Source organism: Pristiophorus japonicus, chromosome 22 (genome assembly GCF_044704955.1).
Source record: "Pristiophorus japonicus isolate sPriJap1 chromosome 22, sPriJap1.hap1, whole genome shotgun sequence".
NCBI lineage: Eukaryota > Metazoa > Chordata > Chondrichthyes > Pristiophoridae > Pristiophorus > Pristiophorus japonicus.
Genome location: NC_091998.1, coordinates 36,086,762 through 36,107,702, shown reverse-complemented (window position 1 = coordinate 36,107,702; position 20,941 = coordinate 36,086,762). Strand labels below are relative to the sequence as shown.

Here is a 20,941-nt window from a genome sequence, read left to right as displayed (position 1 = left end):
CTCCTCCTCTCTCCACCCCCCAATCTCTCGCTCTCCACCCCCCATCTCTCGCGCTCCACCCCCAATCTCTCGCTCTCCACCCCCCAATCTCTCTCTCTCTCCCCACCCCCAGTCTCTCTCTCTCTCCCCACCCCCAGTCTCTCTCTCTCTCTCCCCACCCCCAGTCTCTCTCTCTCTCCCCACCCCCAGTCTCTCTCTCTCCTCTCTCCCCCCCCCCAGTCTCTCTCTCTCTCCCCCCCCACCAATCTCTCTCTCCCCCCCTCCCACCAATCTCTCTCACTCTCTTCTCCCCCCAACCCCAGTCTCTCTCTCTCCCCCCCCCCCCCAAGTTTCTCTCTCTCTCTACCCCAGTCTCTCTCTCCCCCCCCACCGTCTCTTTCTCTCCCCCCCCCCCCCCCCAGTCTCTCTCTCTCCCTCCACCCCCCACCAATCTCTCTCTCTTCCCCACCCCCCACCAATCTCTCTCCCCCCCCCCACCACTCTCCCCACCCCACCAATCTCTCTCCCCCCCACCCCACCAATCTCCTCTCCCCCCACCCCCCACCAATCTCTCTCTCCCCCCCCCCACCAATCTCTCTCTCCCCCCCCCCCCACCAATCTCTCTCTCCACCCCCCCCCCACCAATCTCTCTCTCCCCCCCCCACCAATCTCTCTCTCTCCCCCCCCACCAATCTCTCTCTCTCTCCCCCCCCCACCAATCTCTCTCTCTCCCCCCCCCACCAATCTCTCTCTCTCCCCCCCCACCAATCTCTCTCTCTCTCCCCCCCCCACCCATCTCTCTCTCTCCCCCCCCACCAATCTCTCTCTCTCTCCCCCCCCCCCCCCACCAATCTCTCTCTCTCTCCCCTCCCCCCCCACCCCAGTCTCTCTCTCCTCCCCCCCCCCAGTCTCTCTCTCTCTCCCCCCCCCAGTCTCTCTCTCTCTCCCCCCCCCAGTCTCTCTCTCTCCCCCCCCGTCTCTCTCTCCCTCCCCCCCCAGTCTCTCTCTCTCTCTCTCTCCCCCCCAGTCTCTCTCTCTCTCTCTCTCCCCCCCCCCCCAGTCTCTCTCTCCCCCCCCCCAGTCTCTCTCTCTCTCTCTCCCCCCCAGTCTCTCTCTCTCCCCCCCAGTCTCTCTCTCTCTCTCTCTCTCTCTCCCCCCCAGTCTCTCTCTCTCTCTCTCTCTCTCTCTCCCCCCCCCCAGTCTCTCTCTCTCTCTCTCCCCCCCCCCCAGTCTCTCTCTCTCTCTCCCCCCCCCCCAGTATCTCTCTCTCTCTCTCTCCCCCCCAGTCTCTCTCTCTCCCCCCCAGTCTCTCTCTCTCTCTCTCCCCCCAGTCTTGCTCTCTCCTCCCCAGTCTCTCTCTCTCCCCCCCAGTCTCTCTCTCTCTCTCTCTCTCTCCCAGTCTCTCTCCCCCCCAGTCTCTCTCTCTCCCCCCGTCTCTCTCTCTCTCTCTCCCCCCCAGTCTCTCTCTCTCTCTCCCCCAGTCTCTCTCTCTCCCCCCCCCCAGTCTCTCTCTCTCTCTCTCCCCCCCCCCAGTCTCTCTCTCTCTCTCCCCCCAGTCTCTCTCTCCCCCCCAGTCTCTCTCTCTCTCTCTCCCCCCCAATCTCTCTCTCTCTCCCCCCCCCCAGTCTCTCTCTCTCTCCCCCCCCAGTCTCTCTCTCTCTCTCCCCCCCCAGTCTCTCTCTCTCTCTCTCCCCCCCCAGTCTCTCTCTCTCTCTCTCTCTCTCTCCCCCCCAGTCTCTCTCTCTCTCTCTCTCCCCCCAGTCTCTCTCTCTCTCTCTCCCCCCAGTCTCTCTCTCTCCCCCCCAGTCTCTCTCTCTCTCTCTCTCCCCCCAGTCTCCTCTCTCTCCCCCCCAGTCTCTCTCTCTCTCTCCCCCCCAGTCTCTCTCTCTCTCTCCCCCCAGTCTCTCTCTCTCTCTCCCCCCCAGTCTCTCTCTCTCTCTCTCTCTCCCCCCCGTCTCTCTCTCTCTCCACCCCACCCAGTCTCTCACTCTTTTCCCCCCACCCGCCGGGGATCGGGGCCTGATCGGGGGAAGGGAGGGTGAAAGAGAGTTGGGGCCGGAGCGGAGCAGGATCTCGGGTCCTGCTTCTCGGCAACACGTGGAGGGAATGATTTGGGAACGGGACGGGGGGGATGGTGCTTGACAGACACGTCTGTCAAAAATAGTGCAGTACAAATAGTTAGACTGTTACTAAATAGGTTAGGTGTTTCCTTGATACTAACAGGTCTCGTTGATGAAATGCCAGGTATTCCTCTACAAAGCCTTCTGCAATGATCACACCATCTTCTGTCTCTTCATCCTCGTCCCCAGGAAAGGTGGCAATCTTCTGCATAAAGTCACCTTTTTTGCACAGTGGAAGCCTCGAGAAGGTCACTTTTCTACCAACAACATAGAGTCTGAAAGAAAGAAAATATCATTCCAAGCTGCCCAAAAACAGAAGTGGTTGAAGGTAAATGGGGAGAAGAGTTGTGTAATGGGTTACAGACTGCCCGTTCTACTCCCCAATGACTGAGTTGGTAAAGAGAGCGTGTAGCTGAGCCACACTGACTGGGAGGTTCGAGGTTTGACCGGTGTGGAGTTAGCTGAATGCTCAAGTCGCAGCAATTGCCCGAGTTGCCCTGGGCTCAGGAGCAGAAAAATGATCCAGAGCTCCTGCTCACGATCCCATGGTCTCTGCCAAACAATATACATGTTGCTGCTGGGTGAAGACAGGATCGAGCTTGGCTGCCATATCTCCATAATGAAATCGTTTGCTGCCTGTCTGTGCGACATACGAACAACGACCACCCGAGTGAAAACCACTCGGCATCAAGTCAGTACCTTCAGCAGGGAACATGGGAGTAAAAATAGAGACAAAACCTTCACGTCTGGGATCTGGGTTCAAATTCAGCCCAATCTGATGTGATCAAAGTCTGTTCTGTCTGCTCGCTACAAGGATTCAGTGGGAACTGACCAACTGAGATCAGCTCATTCAGTACAGACAGAGGATTGCACATTAGAACCTCCTGGTTTATACAAGCCATTCTGCCCCTTACTCGTGTGACTGGAGCAGATTACTCTAATGCCCTTCTCTCCATCTGTTTAAGTACCTATCCCATTCCAATTTAAATCATCTTACAATCTGTGCCTCAAACGCCACGTGTGGTAAAGCACTAGGTTCGGCCACTAATAATCCTCAGTCTCTGCCACATTGCTACCAGTAGATACAATCTTTCATCATTTACCCTCTACTCGATCCCTTAACTTTCTCTATCCAGTAAGTAATGCCCCAATTTCTTAAGACTTTCTTTATGACCATAACCTTTCATCACTGGCATCATTCCATGGCTCTAATATCCTTCCTATAATGGGAAGTCCAGACAGCAAGTAATACTCCGACCGAGCAAGTCCTGCCCTTGCTTTTATGTTCAGTGTCTCATGTATAAACCTTCTTTAATGAACTATCATTAAAGGGGAGGGCCGCTGTGCACTCTGCAGGCCCTTTGGTGGCCAACCACTGGGCCACCAGGACACGATCGAACAGGCCAGTGCCCAAAACGGAGTGCCGGGCTACACGATGGTGATCCAGTCGATACGTGACCCAAGAGTCAGACAAATAAAGATAACGACCCGGGGCGCTAAAGGCCTCCCCTTTAAGGGGCGCTCCAGCACCAGATGTCCACCCGTGCCAGCATTGCGGCCGGCGGGGATATTTCCCCCACGGGGCGTTAAGGGGTCTGCGCTGAGGGCGCAGTGTGCTCGGGGAAGACGCCATCGACGGTTGCGCGCCGGCCTGGGGTGCTAATGTTGGGGCGCACGGTCTCCGGGACAGTGACCCCAAAACCCCCGGGGCAGTTTCCCAGGAGACGGTAGCGCCCCCCTCCCCTGGGTGAAGACGCCAATGCGCCCCAGAGGCGCGAACGAGGCTATAAAAAGGGTCAATTTCACCCCCTAAGATCTTTACCAGACTGGAGGAACAGCAAGATCTTGGGGTGCAGGTACAAATCTCCGGGAGGCACTAACAGGGCGCAATAGTGTATTTGCCTGGGTGGGGGGGGAGCGGGCATGGAAGGCTGCCGTTTTGGATGCTGGGCTGCTGGCCCAATCAATCGCGTACCTGTTGGCCTAGTGGTGGCCACCAAAGCGCCTGCAGAGTGTGCAGCGGCCCTCCTCTTCAATGGAAGGGGATGGGCATTGTAGCCTGTCAGCACAATGTGGAGTATCCATACCCTACATTTATTAGAGGTGATTCAAAATTCAGTTGCCCATGTCCTAACTCGCACCAAGTCCCGCTCACCCATCACCCCTGTGCTCGCTGACATATATTGGCTTCCGGTTAAGCAAAGCCTCGATTTCAAAATTCTCATCCTTGTTTTCAAATCCCTCCATAGCCTCGCCCCTCCCTATGTTTGTAATCAGCCCCTCCCCCCCGCCCCCCCACTTCGGCCCCGGGCTGACTCTCTCTCCCCCATCGGCCCTGGACTGATTCTCTCTCTCCCCCATCGGCCCCGGGCTGACTCTCTCTCTCCCCCATCGGCCCTGGGCTGACTCTCTCTCTCTCTCCCCCATCGGCCCCGGGCTGACTCTCTTTCCCCCCATCGGCCCCGGGCTGACTCTCTCTCTCTCCCCCATCGGCCCTGGGCTGACTCTCTTTCCCCCCATCGGCCCCGGGCTGACTCTCTCTCTCTCCCCCATCGGCCCCGGGCTGACTCTCTTTCCCCCCATCGGCCCCGGGCTGACTCTCTCTCTCCCCCCCATCGGCCCCGGGCTGACTCTCTCTCCCCCATCGGCCCCGGGCTGACTCTCTCTCCCCCATCGGCCCCGGGCTGACTCTCTCTCCCCCATCGGCCCCGGGCTGACTCTCTCTCCCCCATCGGCCCCCGCCTGACTCTCTTTCCCCCCATCGGCCCCGGGCTGACTCTCTCTCCCCCATCGGCCCCGGGCTGACTCTCTCTCCCCCATCGGCCCCCGCCTGACTCTCTTTCCCCCCATCGGCCCCAGGCTGACTCTCTCTCCCCCATCGGCCCCGGGCTGACTCTCTCTCCCCCATCAGTCTATCATTTCCTGGCGTATCCCTTTCCCCTTTCTTGAACAGGGGTATACACATTTGCTACCTTCCAGTCAATGGCACGATTCCTGCTTAAAAAGATTTTTTTAGAAGTTTTGTTGTCCACTGTGGTTTTCTTCCTTCTCTGCCTCACCTCATGGAATGTACCTATTGCGCAGACCTATAATTATATCTCAGAATTGTTCCACTGTCATTTGTCCCCCTGACATTAATAGTCTTTAAAACATCACCGTATTACAGCTGCTGTCTGTTCTCACCATTCCTCTCGAGCTGTGGGCTGTCCATCTCAACTAACGTGTACTCCAGAAACTCGCAGTGTGGAATGCCTCCAACTGTTCTCAAGCTCAGTAACTTTAAGCTCGACACTTCTTATACGTGCGGTTATCTGGGACATTGATAGTTTCCAGAAACTCCCATATCTTGGTGATTTCTCACAGTACTGCCTTCCAATGTTGTGCCATTCAGAATAGGCACAGAGACTAAAGTAAACAAAAGTAGCTTCAAGCCAACTACACGTCAGTGTTGAACTCCAGTGCAAGCCAAATTCACTCAGCTGCCCTCTCACCCCACTGGCCTCCCGTTCCTTGCTAATCTTTGCCCATCTGAGTAGCTGGATCAAGAACAACACTTGCTGCCAGCACACACAGCACGGCTGGATAAGGGGATGGGAAGAACATGGGAAATGTATAGTTATGAACTGAAGGGATGACAGCACAGCAACAGCCCCAATGGGTGGACTTCAGTCTGAATATACCAGGTAATGTGGGCTTTAAAAACTGACATGCAAATACATTTAATCTAAATAATTAGGTTCTGTTGTGTTACTCTTGGCCAATACTTACTCATTCGTGTCTGTAGCAGGGTCTGGGCTGAAAACCGTCAGTGCAGTGGTAAGCCGCTCCGGGCCAGGATACCAACAATAGGCTTCCTCAACAGGAGCCACTATCTGTGTCCCCAAAATTCTGCCGGAGAAAAAATAAAATAGACAACTAGTAGCATGGATTCCAATTAGTGAGCGTACACGTTAATACAAGATTATCTCAAATGGGACAAACGCTATGCACAAACAGAAAATGTTGCAAATTGAAAAGAAAAACAGTAAATGCTGGAAATGCACAATGGGTCCGTGAGAATCTGAAAGAAACAGAAAGGTTAACACTTCAGTGATATCCATTATTGGAACTTGAAAGAATGGCAAGAGAGGCTGTTTCGAAGATTGACCAAAACAGGTAAAGGTGACCAACACAGGGTCAGCTATTATAAAATGGCACTGAGCAGAAGGACTTTGAATGAAATGCATCTTTCTCTCGATCACTTTAATCATCTAGAAAACAATCAGTTGTTGCGATGTATTGAAAGGCCAATGTTGAGCTGACAATGAGGTAATCGCCACTTTATAAATCATTGGTGCAACCGCACTTAGAACACTGTGTACAGTTCCGGTCACCACAATACAACGAGGATATTGCAGCGACTGAAAGGATATAGAGAGCAACAAGAATGATTATAGAATCATAGAAAGATTACAGCACAGGAGGCCATACGGCCCGTCGAGCCCGTGCCGGCTCTCTACAAGAGCACTTCAGCCAGTCCCACTCCCCGCCCTTTCCCCATACACCTGCAATTATTTTCCTTCAGGTACTTCTCCAATTCCCTTTTGAAAGCCACGATTGAATCTGCCTCCACCACCCTCTCAGGCAGCGCATTCCAGATCCTAACCACTCGCTGCGTAAAAAAGTTTTTCCTTATGTCGCCTTTGGATCTTCTGCAGATCACCTTAAATCTGTGTCCTCTGGTTCTCGACCCTTCCGCCAATGGGAACAGTTTCTCTCTATCTACTCTGTCCAGACCCCTCATGATTTTGAGCACCTCGATCAAATCTCCTCTCAATCTTCTCTGCTCCAAGGAGAACAACCCCAGCTTCTCCAGTCTATCGACGTAACTGAAGTCCCTCATCCCTGGAACCATTCTCGTAAATATTTTCTGCATCCTCTCTAAGGCCTTCACATCCTTCCTAAAGTGCGGTGCCCAGAATTGGACACAATCCTCCAGTTGAGGGCAAACCAGTGTTTTATAAAGGTTTATCAAAACTTCCTTGCTTTTGTACTCTATGCCTCTATTTATGAAGGCCAGGATCCCATATGCTTTTTTAACCGCTTTCTCAACCTGCCTTGCCACCTTCAACGATTTGTGCACACATATACCCCCAGGTCTCTGTTTATGCACCCCCTTTTAATTGTACCCTTTTGTTTATATTGCCTCTCCTCGTTCTTCCTACCAAAATGTATCACTTTGCACTTTTTTGCGTTAAACATTATCTGCCACATGCCCGCCCATTTCAGCAGCCTGTCTATGTCCTCCTGAAGTCTATCCCTACCCTCCTCACTGTTCACTATACTTCCAAGTTTTGTGTCATCCGCAAATTTTGATAGTGCCCCGTACACCCAAGTCCAAATCATTAATATCAAGAAAAGTAGTGTTCCCAGTACCGACCCCTGGGGAACACCACTGTATACCTTCCTCCAGTCCGAAAAACAACCGCTCACCACTCCTCTCTGTTTCCTGTCACTGAGCCAATCCCGTATCCATGCTGCCACTGTCCCTTTTATTCCATGAGCTTCAAATCTGCTGGCAAGCCGATTATATGGCATTTTATCAAACGCCTTTTGGAAATCCATGTACAGCACATCAACCACATTGCCCTCTTCAACCCTCTCTGTAACCTCATCAAAAAATGTAATCAAGTTAGTTAAACACGATTTGCCTTTAACCAATTCGTGCTGACTTCCCTTAATTAATCCACACTTGTCCAAGTGACTGTTAATTTTGTCCCGGATCATTGTTTCTAATATCTTCCTCACCACCGAGGTTAAACTGGGATTAAGGGGATGGAGAGATTGGATTATGAGGATTGTAAAAGGACATGTTCTCACTGGAAAAGAGCAGGTTGAGAGGTAATATGATTACTGTTTTCAGGATTCTAAAGAGATTCGATAATGGAGACCGTGTCCAGAACAGTAGAACCAGAGGACACGGCCTGAGTGTGGAGGGGTGGGGGGGGGGGATTCAAAACCAGCCTGTGGAAACAATAATTCAGTGAGCGAGCGATCAATCGATGGAACAGTTTCTGGGGAGACGGTGGAAGTAGTTAGTGTTGATGCATTCAAATGAAAAGTTGATAGATTTATTTCAGAAAATAACATTTTGGGAATATAGTACTTCGGTAATCTGTGACATGGCATGTGGTGAGCGTAACATTGGGAGGGACAGGTGACCGAGGACCTGTGGTTGCCCGAAGCGCTCCCCCCACTGGGGGTTTTCCTCACCTCCTGTCTGTTCTAGACTCATTGACAGAGATTGATTGCTATCATTCTTGATTATGCCGTCTTTTGAGGGAGAAGTTAAACTGAGGCCCCATCCACCCTCTCAGATGAATGTAAAAGATCCCAAGGCTCTATTCATCATCGCTGTTAGTATCTTTTGTTCGATAACTTTTCTCGTCATCCAGTGAGCAGATAAATATAATATGGGAATACCCATTGCTTCATAAACTCTTACCTTTGTTTTTACCAAACTATCTTTAGCCTTCCAAGTCATGCCTAATCTTCAAAAATCCTTCTCATGTCTTCTTCACAGCTCCCACTCTGACACTGACCCACCAAGGGATCCCCTCCAACTGTAATGTCTACATCTTCCTGAAGGAATATTTTTTCTTCAGTTTTACCAATTATTTAAAGTGACATTCAACTAACATTCACGCCAAACAAGTGCCAGGCAATGACTATCTCCAACGACGAGAGTCTAACCACCATTTAACGGCATTACCATCGCCGAAGCCCCACCATCAACATCCTGGGGGTCACCATTAACCAGAAACTTAACTGGACCAGCCACATAAATACTGTGGCTACAAGAGCAGGTCAGAGGCTAGGTATTCTATAAGAACATAAGAAATAGGAGCAGGAGTAGGCCATATGGCCCCTCGAGCCTGCTCCGCCATTCAATATCATGGTTGATCTGATCATGAACTCAGCTCCACTTCCCTGCCCGCTCCCCATAACCCCTTATCGTTTAAGAAACTGTCTATTTCTGTCTTAAATTTATTCAATGTCCCAGCTTCCACAGCTCTCTGAGGCAGCGAATTCCACAGATTTACAAGCCTCAGAGAAGAAATTTCTTCTCATTTCAGTTTTAAATGGACGACCCCTTATTCTAAGATTATGCCCTCTAGTTCTAGTCTCCCCCATCAGTGGAAACATCCTCTCTGCAGCCACCTTGTCAAGACCCCTCATAATCTTACACATTTCGATAAGATCACCTCTCATTCTTCTGAATTCCAATGAGTAGAGGCCCAACCTCCTCAACCTTTCCTCATAAGTCAACCCCTTCATCTCCAGAATCAACCTAGTGAACCTTCGCTGAACTGCCTCCAATGCAAGTATATCCTTTCATAAATATGGAAACCAAAACTGCACGCAGTATTCCAGGTGTGGCCTCGCCAATACCCTGTATAACTGTAGCAAGACTTCCCTGCTTTTATATTCCATCCCCTTTGCAATCTGTGGCGAGTGTCTCACCTCCTGACTCCCCAAAGCCTTTCCACCATCTAAAAGGCACAAGTCAGGAGTGTGATGGAATACTCTCCACTTGCCTGGATGAGTGCAGCTCCAACAACACTAAGAAGCTCGACACCATCCAGGACAAAGCAGTTTGCTTGTGTGGCCCCCCATTCACCACCTTAAACATTCACTCCCTCCACGACCGGCGCACCGTGTCTGCAGTGTGTACCATCTCCAAGATGCACTGCAGCAACTCACCAAGGCTTCTTTGGTTGCACCTCTCAAACCCACGACCTCTACCACCTAGAAGGACAAGGGCAGCAGGCGCATGGGAACACCACCACCTCCACGTTCCCTTCCAAATTACACACTATCCTGACCGCTCACTTTCGCTGTTCTTTTATTGTCGCTGGGTCAAAATTCTGGAACTCCCGCCCTAACAACACTGTGGGAGTACCTTCAGCACATGGACTGCAGCGGTTCAAGAAGACAGCTCACCACCACCTTCTCAAGGGCAATTAGGGATGGGCAATAAATGCTGAGGAGGTGGGTGGGGTGGCTTGACCCATCCACCTCCACGGATGTGTGTGGGGGACCTGACCCATCCACCTCCATGGCACGAACCTGGTATTGCAGTACTTCCAGGAACGGTGCAGTGGCTCTAGGCCTTTTGGCTAAGAGCATTGGCGCAGAGTGATCCTTGGCGTGTGCAAGGTGACCTCTGGCGTTTGTGATTTGACAAAGAATTGGAACGATTGGCTACGAATTTCAAAAAAAAAATAAATAAATGCTGGCCTTGCCAATGATGCATTTATACCGTGAATGAATGTTTTAAAAAGATTAAACGGTCCCATCATGCTGCCAAACTTCAATCGCCCTGATAGTATCCCAGTAAAGTTCCAAACACCAGAACTACTCTAGAGTACAACCAAGGCACAGGACAGCCCCAAGTGCTGCCAGGTCCCATTTCACCCCATCCTGCTAAGCACCGGGTATCTACCTCTAATTGGTGCATCTTGTACTCTTGGCTTTACAGATGGCAATGAGGTCTGGAGGCTAAACACCAACATAGACTGGTCGGGCCTCTTTCTATGTTGTAGGAAGGAGGGAAGGAGGGAAGGAAGGAAGGAAGGAAGGAAGGATTATAATAAAGATAATTTTCTCCCAATCCCCCATTTTTTTCATCTTGTCTCCTTCCTTTTTCTTGGGATACAGTTGCATGGATTACATTGGAATTCCATGAATTACATAGAATGTGGAGCAAAGAAACAGGCCATTCGGACCAACTTGTCCATGTTGGTGTTTATGCTTCACACAAGCCCCCTTCCACCCCTCTTCATCTAACCCTATCAAAGCAAAAGACAGAAAGGAGATGAAGAAAAGTGGAGGGCAGAGAAACCCAAGGCAAAGAACAAAAAGGGCCACTGTACAGCAAAATTCTAAAAGGACAAAGGGTGTTAAAAAAACAAGCCTGAAGGCTTTGTGTCTTAATGCAAGGAGTATCTGCAATAAGGTGGATGAATTAACTGTGCAAATAGATGTTAACAAATATGATGTGATTGGGATTACAGAGATGTGGCTCCAGGATGATCAGGGCTGGGACCTCAACATCCAGGGGTATTCAACATTCAGGAAGGACAGAATAAAAGGAAAAGGAGGTGGGGTAGCATTGCTGGTTAAAGAGGAGATTAATGCAATAGTTAGGAAAGACATTAGCTTGGATGATGTGGAATCTATATGGGTAGAGCTGCAGAACACTAAAGGGCAAAAAACGTTAGTGGGAGTTGTGTACAGACCTCCAAACAGTAGTAGTGATGTTGGGGAGGGCATCAAACAGGAAATTAGGAGTGCATGCAATAAAGGTGCAGCAGTTATAATGGGTGACTTTAATATGCACATAGATTGGGCTAGCCAAACTGGAAGCAATACGGTGGAGGAGGATTTCCTGGAGTGCATAAGGGATGGTTTTTTAGACCAATATGTCAAGGAACCAACTAGGGGGGAGGCCATCTTAGACTGGGTGTTGTGTAATGAGAGAGGATTAATTAACAATCTCATTGTGCGTGGCCCCTTAGGGAAGAGTGACCATAATATGGTGGAATTCTGCATTAGGATGGAGAATGAAACAGTTAATTCAGAGACCATGGTCCAGAACTTAACGAAGGGTAACTTTGAAGGTATGAGGCGTGAATTGGCTAAGATAGATTGGCGAATGATACTTAAGGGGTTGACTGTGGATGGGCAATGGCAGACATTTAGAGACCGCATGGATGAATTACAACAATTTACATTCCTGTCTGGCGTAAAAATAAAAAAGGGAAGGTGGCTCAACCGTGGTTATCTAGGGAAATCAGGGATAGTATTAAAGCCAAGGAAGTGGCATACAAATTGGCCAGAAATAGCAGCGAACCTGGGAACTGGGAGAAATTTAGAACTCAGCAGAGGAGGACAAAGGGTTTGATTAGGGCAGGGAAAATGGAGTACGAGAAGAAGCTTGCAGGGAACATTAAAGCGGATTGCAAAAGTTTCTATAGGTATGTAAAGTGAAAAAGGTTAGTAAAGACAAACGTAGGTCCCCTGCAGTCAGAATCAGGGGAAGTCATAACGGGGAACAAAAAAATGGCGGACCAATTGAACAAGTACTTTGGTTCAGTATTCACTAAGGAGGACACAAACGACCTTCCGGATATAAAAGGGGTCAGAGGGTCTAGTAAGGAGGAGGAACTGAGGGAAATCTTTATTAGTCGGGAAATTGTGTTGGGGAAATTGATGGGATTGAAGGCAGATAAATCCCCAGGGCCTGATGGACTGCATCCCAGAGTACTTAAGGAGGTGGCCTTGGAAATAGCGGATGCATTGACAGTCATTTTCCAACATTCCATTGACTCTGGATCAGTTCCTATCGAGTGGAGGGTAGCCAATGTAACCCCACTTTTTAAAAAAGGGAGAGAAAGTAGGGAATTATAGACCGGTCAGCCTGACCTCAGTAGTGGGTAAAATGATGGAATCAATTATTAAGGATGTGATAGCAGCACATTTGGAAAGAGGTGACATGATAGGTCCAAGTCAGCATGGATTTGTGAAAGGGAAATCATGCTTGACAAATTTTCTGGAATTTTTTTGAGGATGTTTCCAGTAAAGTGGACAAAGGAGAACCAGTTGATGTGGTATATTTGGACTTTCAGAAGGCTTTCGACAAGGTCCCACACAGGAGATTAATGTGCAAAGTTAGAGCACATGGGATTGGGGGTAGTGTGCTGACATGGATTGAGAGCTGGTTGTCAGACAGGAAGCAAAGAGTAGGAGTAAATGGGTACTTTTCAGAATGGCAGGCAGTGACTAGTGGGGTACCGCAGGGTTCTGTGCTGGGGCCCCAGCTGTTTACATTGTACATTAATGATTTAGACGAGGGGATTAAATGTCGTATCTCCAAATTTGCGGACGACACTAAGTTGGGTGGCAGTGTGAGCTGCGAGGAGGATTCTATGAGGTTGCAGAGTGACTTGGATAGGTTAGGTGAGTGGGCAAATGCGTGGCAGATGAAGTATAATGTGGATAAATGTGAGGTTATCCACTTTGATGGTAAAAACAGAGAGACAGACTATTATCTGAATGGTGACAGATTAGGAAAAGGGGAGGTGCAACGAGACCTGGGTGTCATGGTACATCAGTCACTGAAGGTTAGCATGCAGGTACAGCAGGCGGTTAAGAAAGCAAATGGCATGTTGGCCTTCATAGCGAGGGGATTTGAGTACAGGGGCAGGGAGGTGTTGCTACAGTTGTACAGGGCCTTGGGGAGGCCACACCTGGAGTATTGTGTACAGTTTTGGTCTCCTAACTTGAGGAAGGATATTCTTGCTATTGAGGGAGTGCAGCGAAGATTCACCAGACTGATTCCCGGGACTGACCTATCAAGAAAGACTGGATCAACTGGGCTTGTATTCACTGGAGTTCAGAAGAGTGAGAGGGGACCTCATAGAAACGTTTAAAATTCTGACGGGTTTGGACAGGTTGGATGCAGGAAGAATGTTCCCAATGTTGGGGAAGTCCAGAACCAGGGATCACAGTCTAAGGATAAGGGGTAAGCCATTTAGGACCGAGATGAGGAGAAACTTCTTCACCCAGAGAGTGGTGAACCTGTGGAATTCTCTACCACAGAAAGTAGTTGAGGACAATTCACTAAATATATTCAAAAGGGAGTTAGATGAAGTACTTACTACTCGGGGGATCAAGGGGTATGGCGAGAAAGCAGGAAGGGGGTACTGAAGTTTCATGTTCAGCCATGAACTCATTGAATGGCGGTGCAGGCTAGAAGGGCTGAATGGCCTGCTCCTGCACCTATTTTCTATGTTTCTATGTTTCTATATCCTTCCATCTCCCTCAATGCACAGGAAAAATAATAATGCATAGGAAGGGGTGGGTGGAGCCTCATGCGGAGCATAAATACTGGCATGGATCTGTTGGGCCGAATGGCCTCTTTCAGTGCTGTTAATTTAAGAACATAAGAACATAAGAATTAGGAACAGGAGTAGGCCATCTAGCCCCTCGAGCCTGCTCCGCCATTCAACAAGATCATGGCTGATCTGGCCGTGGACTCAGCTACACTTACCCGCCCGCTCCCCATAACCCTTAATTACCTTATTGGTTAAAAATCTATCTATCTGTGATTTGAATACATTCAATGAGCTAGCCTCAACTGCTTCCTTGGGCAGAGAATTCCACAGATACACAACCCTCTGGGAGAAGAAATTCCTTCTCAACTCGGTTTTAAATTGGCTCCCCCGTATTTTGAGGCTGTGCCCCCTAGTTCTAGTCTCCCCGACCAGTGGAAACAACCTCTCTGCCTCTATCTTGTCTATCCCTTTCATTATTTTAAATGTTTCTGTAAGATCACCCCTCATCCTTCTGAACTCCAACGAGTAAAGACCCAGTCTATTCAATCTATCATCATAAGGTAACCCCCTCATCTCCAGAATCAGCCGAGTGAATCGTCTCTGTACCCCCTCCAAAGCCAATTTATTCTTCCTTAAGTAAGGTGACCAAAACTGCACGCAGTACTCCAGGTGCGGCCTCACTAATACCCTGTAAAGTTGCAGCAGGACCTCCCTGCTTTTGTACTCCATCCCTCTCGCAATGAAGGTCAACATTCCATTTGCCTTCCTGATTACCTGCTGCACCTGCAAACTAACTTTTTGGGGTGGCTGAGCGGTCCAAGTTGCTGTGTTCAGTTCAAAATCTATTCTGAAGACGTGGGTTCAAATCCCACTTCTGGTGTTTATTATTCTAAAAGAGTTTCATGTTTTATAGGTAGACTCTAAAAGAGTTTCATAGTTTCATGCACAAGGACCCCCAGGTCCCTCTGCACCGCAGCATGTTGTAATTTCTCCCCATTCAAATAATATTCCCCTTTACTGTTTTTTTTCCCCAAGGTGGATGACCTCACACTTTCCGACATTGTATTCCATCTGCCAAACCTTAGCACATTCGCTTAACCTATCTAAATCTCTTTGCAGCCTCTCTGTGTCCTCTACACAACCTGCTTTCCCACTAATCTTTGTGTCATCTGCAAATTTTGTTATGTAATGTATGTACAAAAATTTGTAATGTTTATCTCGCTGTCCCTTAAATTAATCTATTCTCCTCGACCACTCCCTGCAGTAGCAGGTTCCACATTCTCAACACTCTCTGGGTAAAGACGTTTCACCTGAATTCCCTACTTATACTGATGGCCCCTAGTTCTGATCTCCCCACATGTGGGCTCCCAGTGCGGGACTTCACCGACCGTCAGCTCCCGGTGTGGGGCCTCACCGGCCGCGGGCTCCCGGTGCGGGGCCTCACCGGCCGCGGGCTCCCGGTGCGGGGCCTCACTGACCGTGGGCTCCCGGTGCGGGACCTCGGGAACGCCGGCTCTCGGTGCGGGACCTCACTGACCGCGGGCTGCCGGTACGGGATCTCACTGACCGTGGGCTCCAGGTGCGGGAACTCACTGACCGCAGGCTCCCGGTGCGGGAACTCACTGACCGCAGGCTCCCGGTGCGGGAACTCACTGACCGAAGGCTCCCGGTGCGGGACCTTGGGAAAGCGGGCTCCCGGTGCGGGAACTCACTGACCGCGGGCTCCCGGTGCGGGATCTTACTGACCGCGGGCTCCAGGTGCGGGAACTCACTGACCGCAGGCTCCCGGTGCGGGAACTCACTGACCACGGGCTCCCGGTGTGAGACCCCGGGAACGCGGGCTCCCGGTGCGGGATCTCACTGACCTCGGGCTCCCGATGCGGGAACTCACTGACTGCCGACTCCCGGTGCGGAAACTCGGGCTCCCAGTGCAGAACGGCAGGTACATGTGCTATTGGTGCACACCGGAACAGGCTGGGGCTTTTTTTTTTTTAAAAAGGAGAGAGAAGAGTGAGGGGTGAGCTGATGGAGGTCTTTAAGATTATGAAAGGGTTTGATAGGGTAAACATAGAGATGTTTCCACATGTGGGGAGATCAGAACTAGGGGCCATCAATATAAGATGGTCACTAATAAATCCAGTCGGGAATTCAGGAGAAACCTCTTTACCCAGAGAGTGTTGCGAACGTGGAACCTGCTACTGCAGGGAGTGGTTGAGGCAAATAGAATATATTAATTTAAGGGACAGCTAGATAAACATTACAAATTAACAGCACAGAAAGAGGCCATTCGGCCCAACAGGTCCATGCCAGTGTTTATGCTCCACGAGGCTCCGCTCGCTCCACATGAGGCTCTGCCTACCCCTTCCTATGCATTCTCAATTTTTCCTGTTCATTGAGGGAGAAAGGAATGGAAGGATATGTTGATAGAAACATAGAAAACATAGAAAATAGGTGCAGGAGTAGGCCATTCGGCCCTTCTAGCCTGCACCACCATTCAAAGAGTTCATGGCTGAACATGCAACTTCAGAAACCCATTCCTGCTTTCTCCCCTTGATCCCCCTAGTAGTAAGGACTTCATCTAACTCCTTTTTGAATATATTAAGTGAATTGGCCTCAACAACTTTCTGTGGCAGATAATTCCACAGGTTCACCACTCTCTGGGTGAAGAGGTTTCTCCTCATCTCGGTCCTAAATGGCTTACCCCTTATCCTTAGACTGTGACTCCTGGTTCTGGACTTCCCCAACATTGGGAACATTCTTCCTGCATCTAACCTGTCTAAACCCGTCAGAATTTTAAACGTTTCTATGAGGTCCCCTCTCATTCTTCTGAACTCCAGTGAATACAAGCCCAGTTGATCCAGTCTTTCTTGATAGGTCAGTCCCGCCATCCCGGGAATCAGTCTGGTGAACCTTCACTGCACTCCCTCAATAGCAAGAATGTCCTTCCTCAGGTTAGGAGACCAAAACTGTACACAATACTCCAAGTGTGGCCTCACCAAGGCCCTGTACAACTGTAGCAACACCTCCCTGCACCTGTACTCAAATCCCCTCGCTATGAAGGCCAACATGCCATTTACTTTCTTAACTGCCTGCTGTACCTGCATGCCAACCTTCAATGACTGATGTACCATGACACCCAGGTCTCGTTGCACCTCCCCTTTTCCTAATCTGTCACCATTCAGATAATAGTCTGTCTCTCTGTTTTTACCACCAAAGTGGATAACCTCACATTTATCCACATTATACGTCATCTGCCATGCATTTGCCCACTCACCTAACCTATCCAAGTCGCTCTGCAGCCTCATAGCATCCTCCTCGCAGCTCACACTGCCACCCAACTTAGTGTCATCCGCAAATTTGGAGATACTACATTTAATCCCATCGTCTAAATCATTAATGTACAGTGTAAACAACTGGGGCCCCAGCACAGAACCTTGCAGTACCCCACAAGTCACTGCCTGCCATTCTGAAAAGTACCCATTTACTCCTACTCTTTGCTTCCTGTCTGACAACCAGTTCTCAATCCATGTCAGCACACTACCCCCAATCCCATGTGCTTTAACTTTGCACATTAATCTCTTGTGTGGGACCTTGTCGAAAGCCTTCTGAAAGTCCAAATATACTACATCAACTGGTTCTCCCTTGTCCACTCCACTGGAAACATCCTCAAAAAATTCCAGAAGATTTGTCAAGCATGATTTCCCTTTCACAAATCCATGCTGACTTGGACCTATCATGTCACCTCTTTCCAAATGGGGTTAGGTGAAGAGGGGTGGAAGGGGGTTCGTGTGAAGCATAAACATCAACATGGACCCGTTGGTCCGAATGGCCTGTTTCTTTGCTCCACATTCCATGTAATTCATGGAATTCCAATGTAATCCATGCAACTGTATCCCAAGAAAAAGCAAGGAGACAAGATGAAAAAAATGGGGGATTGGGAGAAAATTATCTTTATTATAAGAACATAAGAAATAGGAACAGGAGTAGGCCATTCAGCCCCTCGAGCCTGCTCCGCCATTCAATAAGATTATGCTGATCTGATCATGGACTCAGCTCCACTTCCCCGCCCGCTCCTCATAACCCCTTATCGGTTAAGAAACTATTTCGGTCTTTAATTTATTCAATGTCCCAGCTTCCACAGCTCTCTGAGACAGCGAATTTCACAGATCCACAACCCTCTGAGAGAAGAAATTTCTTCTCATCTCAGTTTTAAATGGGCAGCCCTTATTCTAAGATCATGCCCTCTAGTTCTAGTCTCCCCCATCAGTGGAAACATCCTCTCTGTATCCACACTGTCAAGCCCCCTCATAATCTTATACATTTCAATACGATCACCTCTCATTCCTCTGAATTCCAATGAGTAGAGGCCCAACCTACTCAACCTTTCCTCGTAAGTCAACCCCCTCATCCCCGGAATCAACCTAGTGAACCTTCTCTGAACTGCCTCCAAAGCAAGTATATCCTTTCGTAAATATGGAAACCAAAACTGCACGCAGTATTTCAAGTGTGGCCTCACCAATACCCTGTACAACTGCAGCAAGACTTCTCTGCTTTTATACTCCATCCCCTTTGCAATAAAGGCCAAGATTCCATTGACTTTCCTGATCACTTGCTCTACCTGCATACTAACCTTTTGTATTTCATGCACAGTTACCCCCAGGTCCTGCTGTACTGCAGCACTTTGCAATCTTTCTCTATTTAAATAATAACTTGCTCTTTGATTTTTTTTCTGCCAAACCTCATCTGCCAAATTTTCGCCCACTCACTTGGCCTGTCTATGTCCTTTTGCAGATTTTGTGTGTCCTCTTCACACATTGCTTTTTCTCCCATCTTTGTATTGTCAGCAAACTTGGCTACGTTACACTCGATCCCTTCCTCCAAGTCGTTAATATAGATTGTAAATAGTTGGGGTCCCAGCACTAACCCCTGTGGCACCCCACTGGTTACTGATTGCCAACCCAAGAATGAACCATTTATTCCTGCTCTCTGTTTTCTGTTCGTTAGCTAATCCTCTATCCATGCTAATATATTACCCCCAACCCCGTGAACTTTTATCTTGTGCCGTAACCTTTTATGTGGCACCTTGTCAAATGTCTTCTGGAAGTCCAAATACACCACATCCACTGGTTCCCCTTCATCCACCCTGTTCGTTACATCCTCAAAGAACACCAGCAAATTTGTTAAACATGACTTCCCCTTCATAAATCCATGCTGACTCTGCCTGACCGAATTTTGCTTTTCCAAATTTCCTGCTACTGCTTCTTTAATAATGGACTCCAACATCTTCCCAACCACAGATGTTAGGCTTTCTGCAACTTGTACATTACGTAAGGACAGAAAAGCCTCGACATGGACAATGAGAATCATAAGCACTTTGTTCTTTCCTTACCGAAAATGTGGGAAGCTGCATTTCCATTCCTGACACTCCTTCTCCAGCCTCTGTACACGGGAACATTTCTTCTCTTCAAACAGAAACTCATCAATCTCACAGAACATTTGTTGAACCTGCTGTGAGGTTGCTTTCTCGAACTCCTAGGACATGCAATACAGGAAAAGGAAGAGTGTATTCAACACTTTCAGCACTGAGAACTGAACAGGATTTAAAAAAAAAAGGAGGTCCTCTGATAGCCAGTGGGTGAAAACACTGTGCGCTGCAGCTGTGCACCAAACACTAGTGGGAGTTGTGTACAGGCCACCAAACAGTAGTAGTGAGGTTGGGGACAGCATCAAACAAGAAATTAGGGATGCGTGCAATAAAGGTACAGCAGTTATGGGCGACTTTAATCTACATATAGATTGGGCTAACCAAACTGGTAGCAATATGATGGAGAAGGATTTCCTGGACTGTATTAGGGATGGTTTTCTCGACCAATATGTCGAGGAACCAACTAGAGGGCTGGCCATCCTAGACTGGGTGATGTGTAATGAGAAAGGACTAATTAGCAATCTTGTTGTGCGAGGCCCCTTGGGGAAGAGTGACCATAATATGGTAGAATTCTTTATTAAGATGGAGAGTGACACAGTTAATTCAGAGACTAGGGTCCTGAACTTAAGGAAAGGTAACTTCGATGGTATGAGACGTGAATTGGCTAGAATAGACTGGCAAATGATACTTAGTGGGTTGACGGTGGATAGGCAATGGCAAACATTTAAAGATCACATGAATGAACTTCAACAATTGTACATCCCTGTCTGGAGTAAAAATAAAACGGGGAAGGTGGCTCAACCGTGGCTAAGAAGGGAAATTAATGATACTGTTAAATCCAAGGAAGAAGCATATAAATTGGCCAGAAAAAGCAGCAAACCTGAGGACTGGGAGAAATTTAGAATTCAGTAGAGGAGGACAAAGGGTTTAATTAGATGGGGGAAAATAGAGAATGAGAGGAAGCTTGCAAGGAACATAAAAACTGACTGCAAAAGCTTCTTTAGATGTGTGAAGAGAAAAAGATTAGTGAAGACAAACATATGTCCCTTGCAGTCACATTCACGTGAATTTATAATGGGGAACAAAGAAATGGCAGACCAGTTGAATAAATAATTTTGGTTCTGTCTTCACAAAGCAAGACGCAAATAACCTTCCGGAAGTACTAGGGGACCGAGGTTCTTGTGAGAAGAAGGAACTGAAGGATATCCTTATTAGGCAGGAAATTGTGTTCGGGAAATTGATGGGATTGAAGGCCAATAAATCCCCGGGGCCTGATAGTCTGCATCCCAGAGTACTTAAGGAAGTGGCCCTAGAAATAGTGGATGCATTGGTGATCATTTTCCAATAGTCTATCGACTCTGGATCAGTTCCAATGGACTGGAGGGTAGCTAATGTAACACCACTTTTTTAAAAAAGGAGGGAGAGAGAAAACGGGTAATTATAGACCGGTTAGCCTGACATCAGTAGTGGGGAAAATGTTGGAATAAATTATTAAAGATGAAATAACAGCGCATTTGGAAAGCAGTGACAAGAGCGGT

The 20,941-nt window shown here is 48.7% G+C and overlaps 1 protein-coding gene across 7 annotated transcripts in view; it reads right to left on the bottom strand.

The window, feature by feature from the left end:
* The window catches only part of LOC139234953 (protein FAM149B1-like), a 143,727-nt gene that overhangs the window by 105,893 nt on the left and 16,893 nt on the right, over positions 1–20,941 (bottom strand). For all 7 annotated transcript variants that reach the window (XR_011588370.1, XR_011588371.1, XM_070865932.1 and 4 more), the window contains exons 4-6: positions 19,368–19,510; positions 5,868–5,987; positions 2,201–2,374 (exon numbers count right to left, since the gene is read on the bottom strand). Coding sequence is in view for 5 of the 7 variants with exons in the window: in XM_070865932.1 (XP_070722033.1) it covers positions 2,201–2,374; positions 5,868–5,987; positions 19,368–19,510 (437 nt within the window). In the remaining 2 variants the exon portion in view is untranslated. The remainder of the gene's footprint in view (positions 1–2,200; positions 2,375–5,867; positions 5,988–19,367; positions 19,511–20,941) is intronic.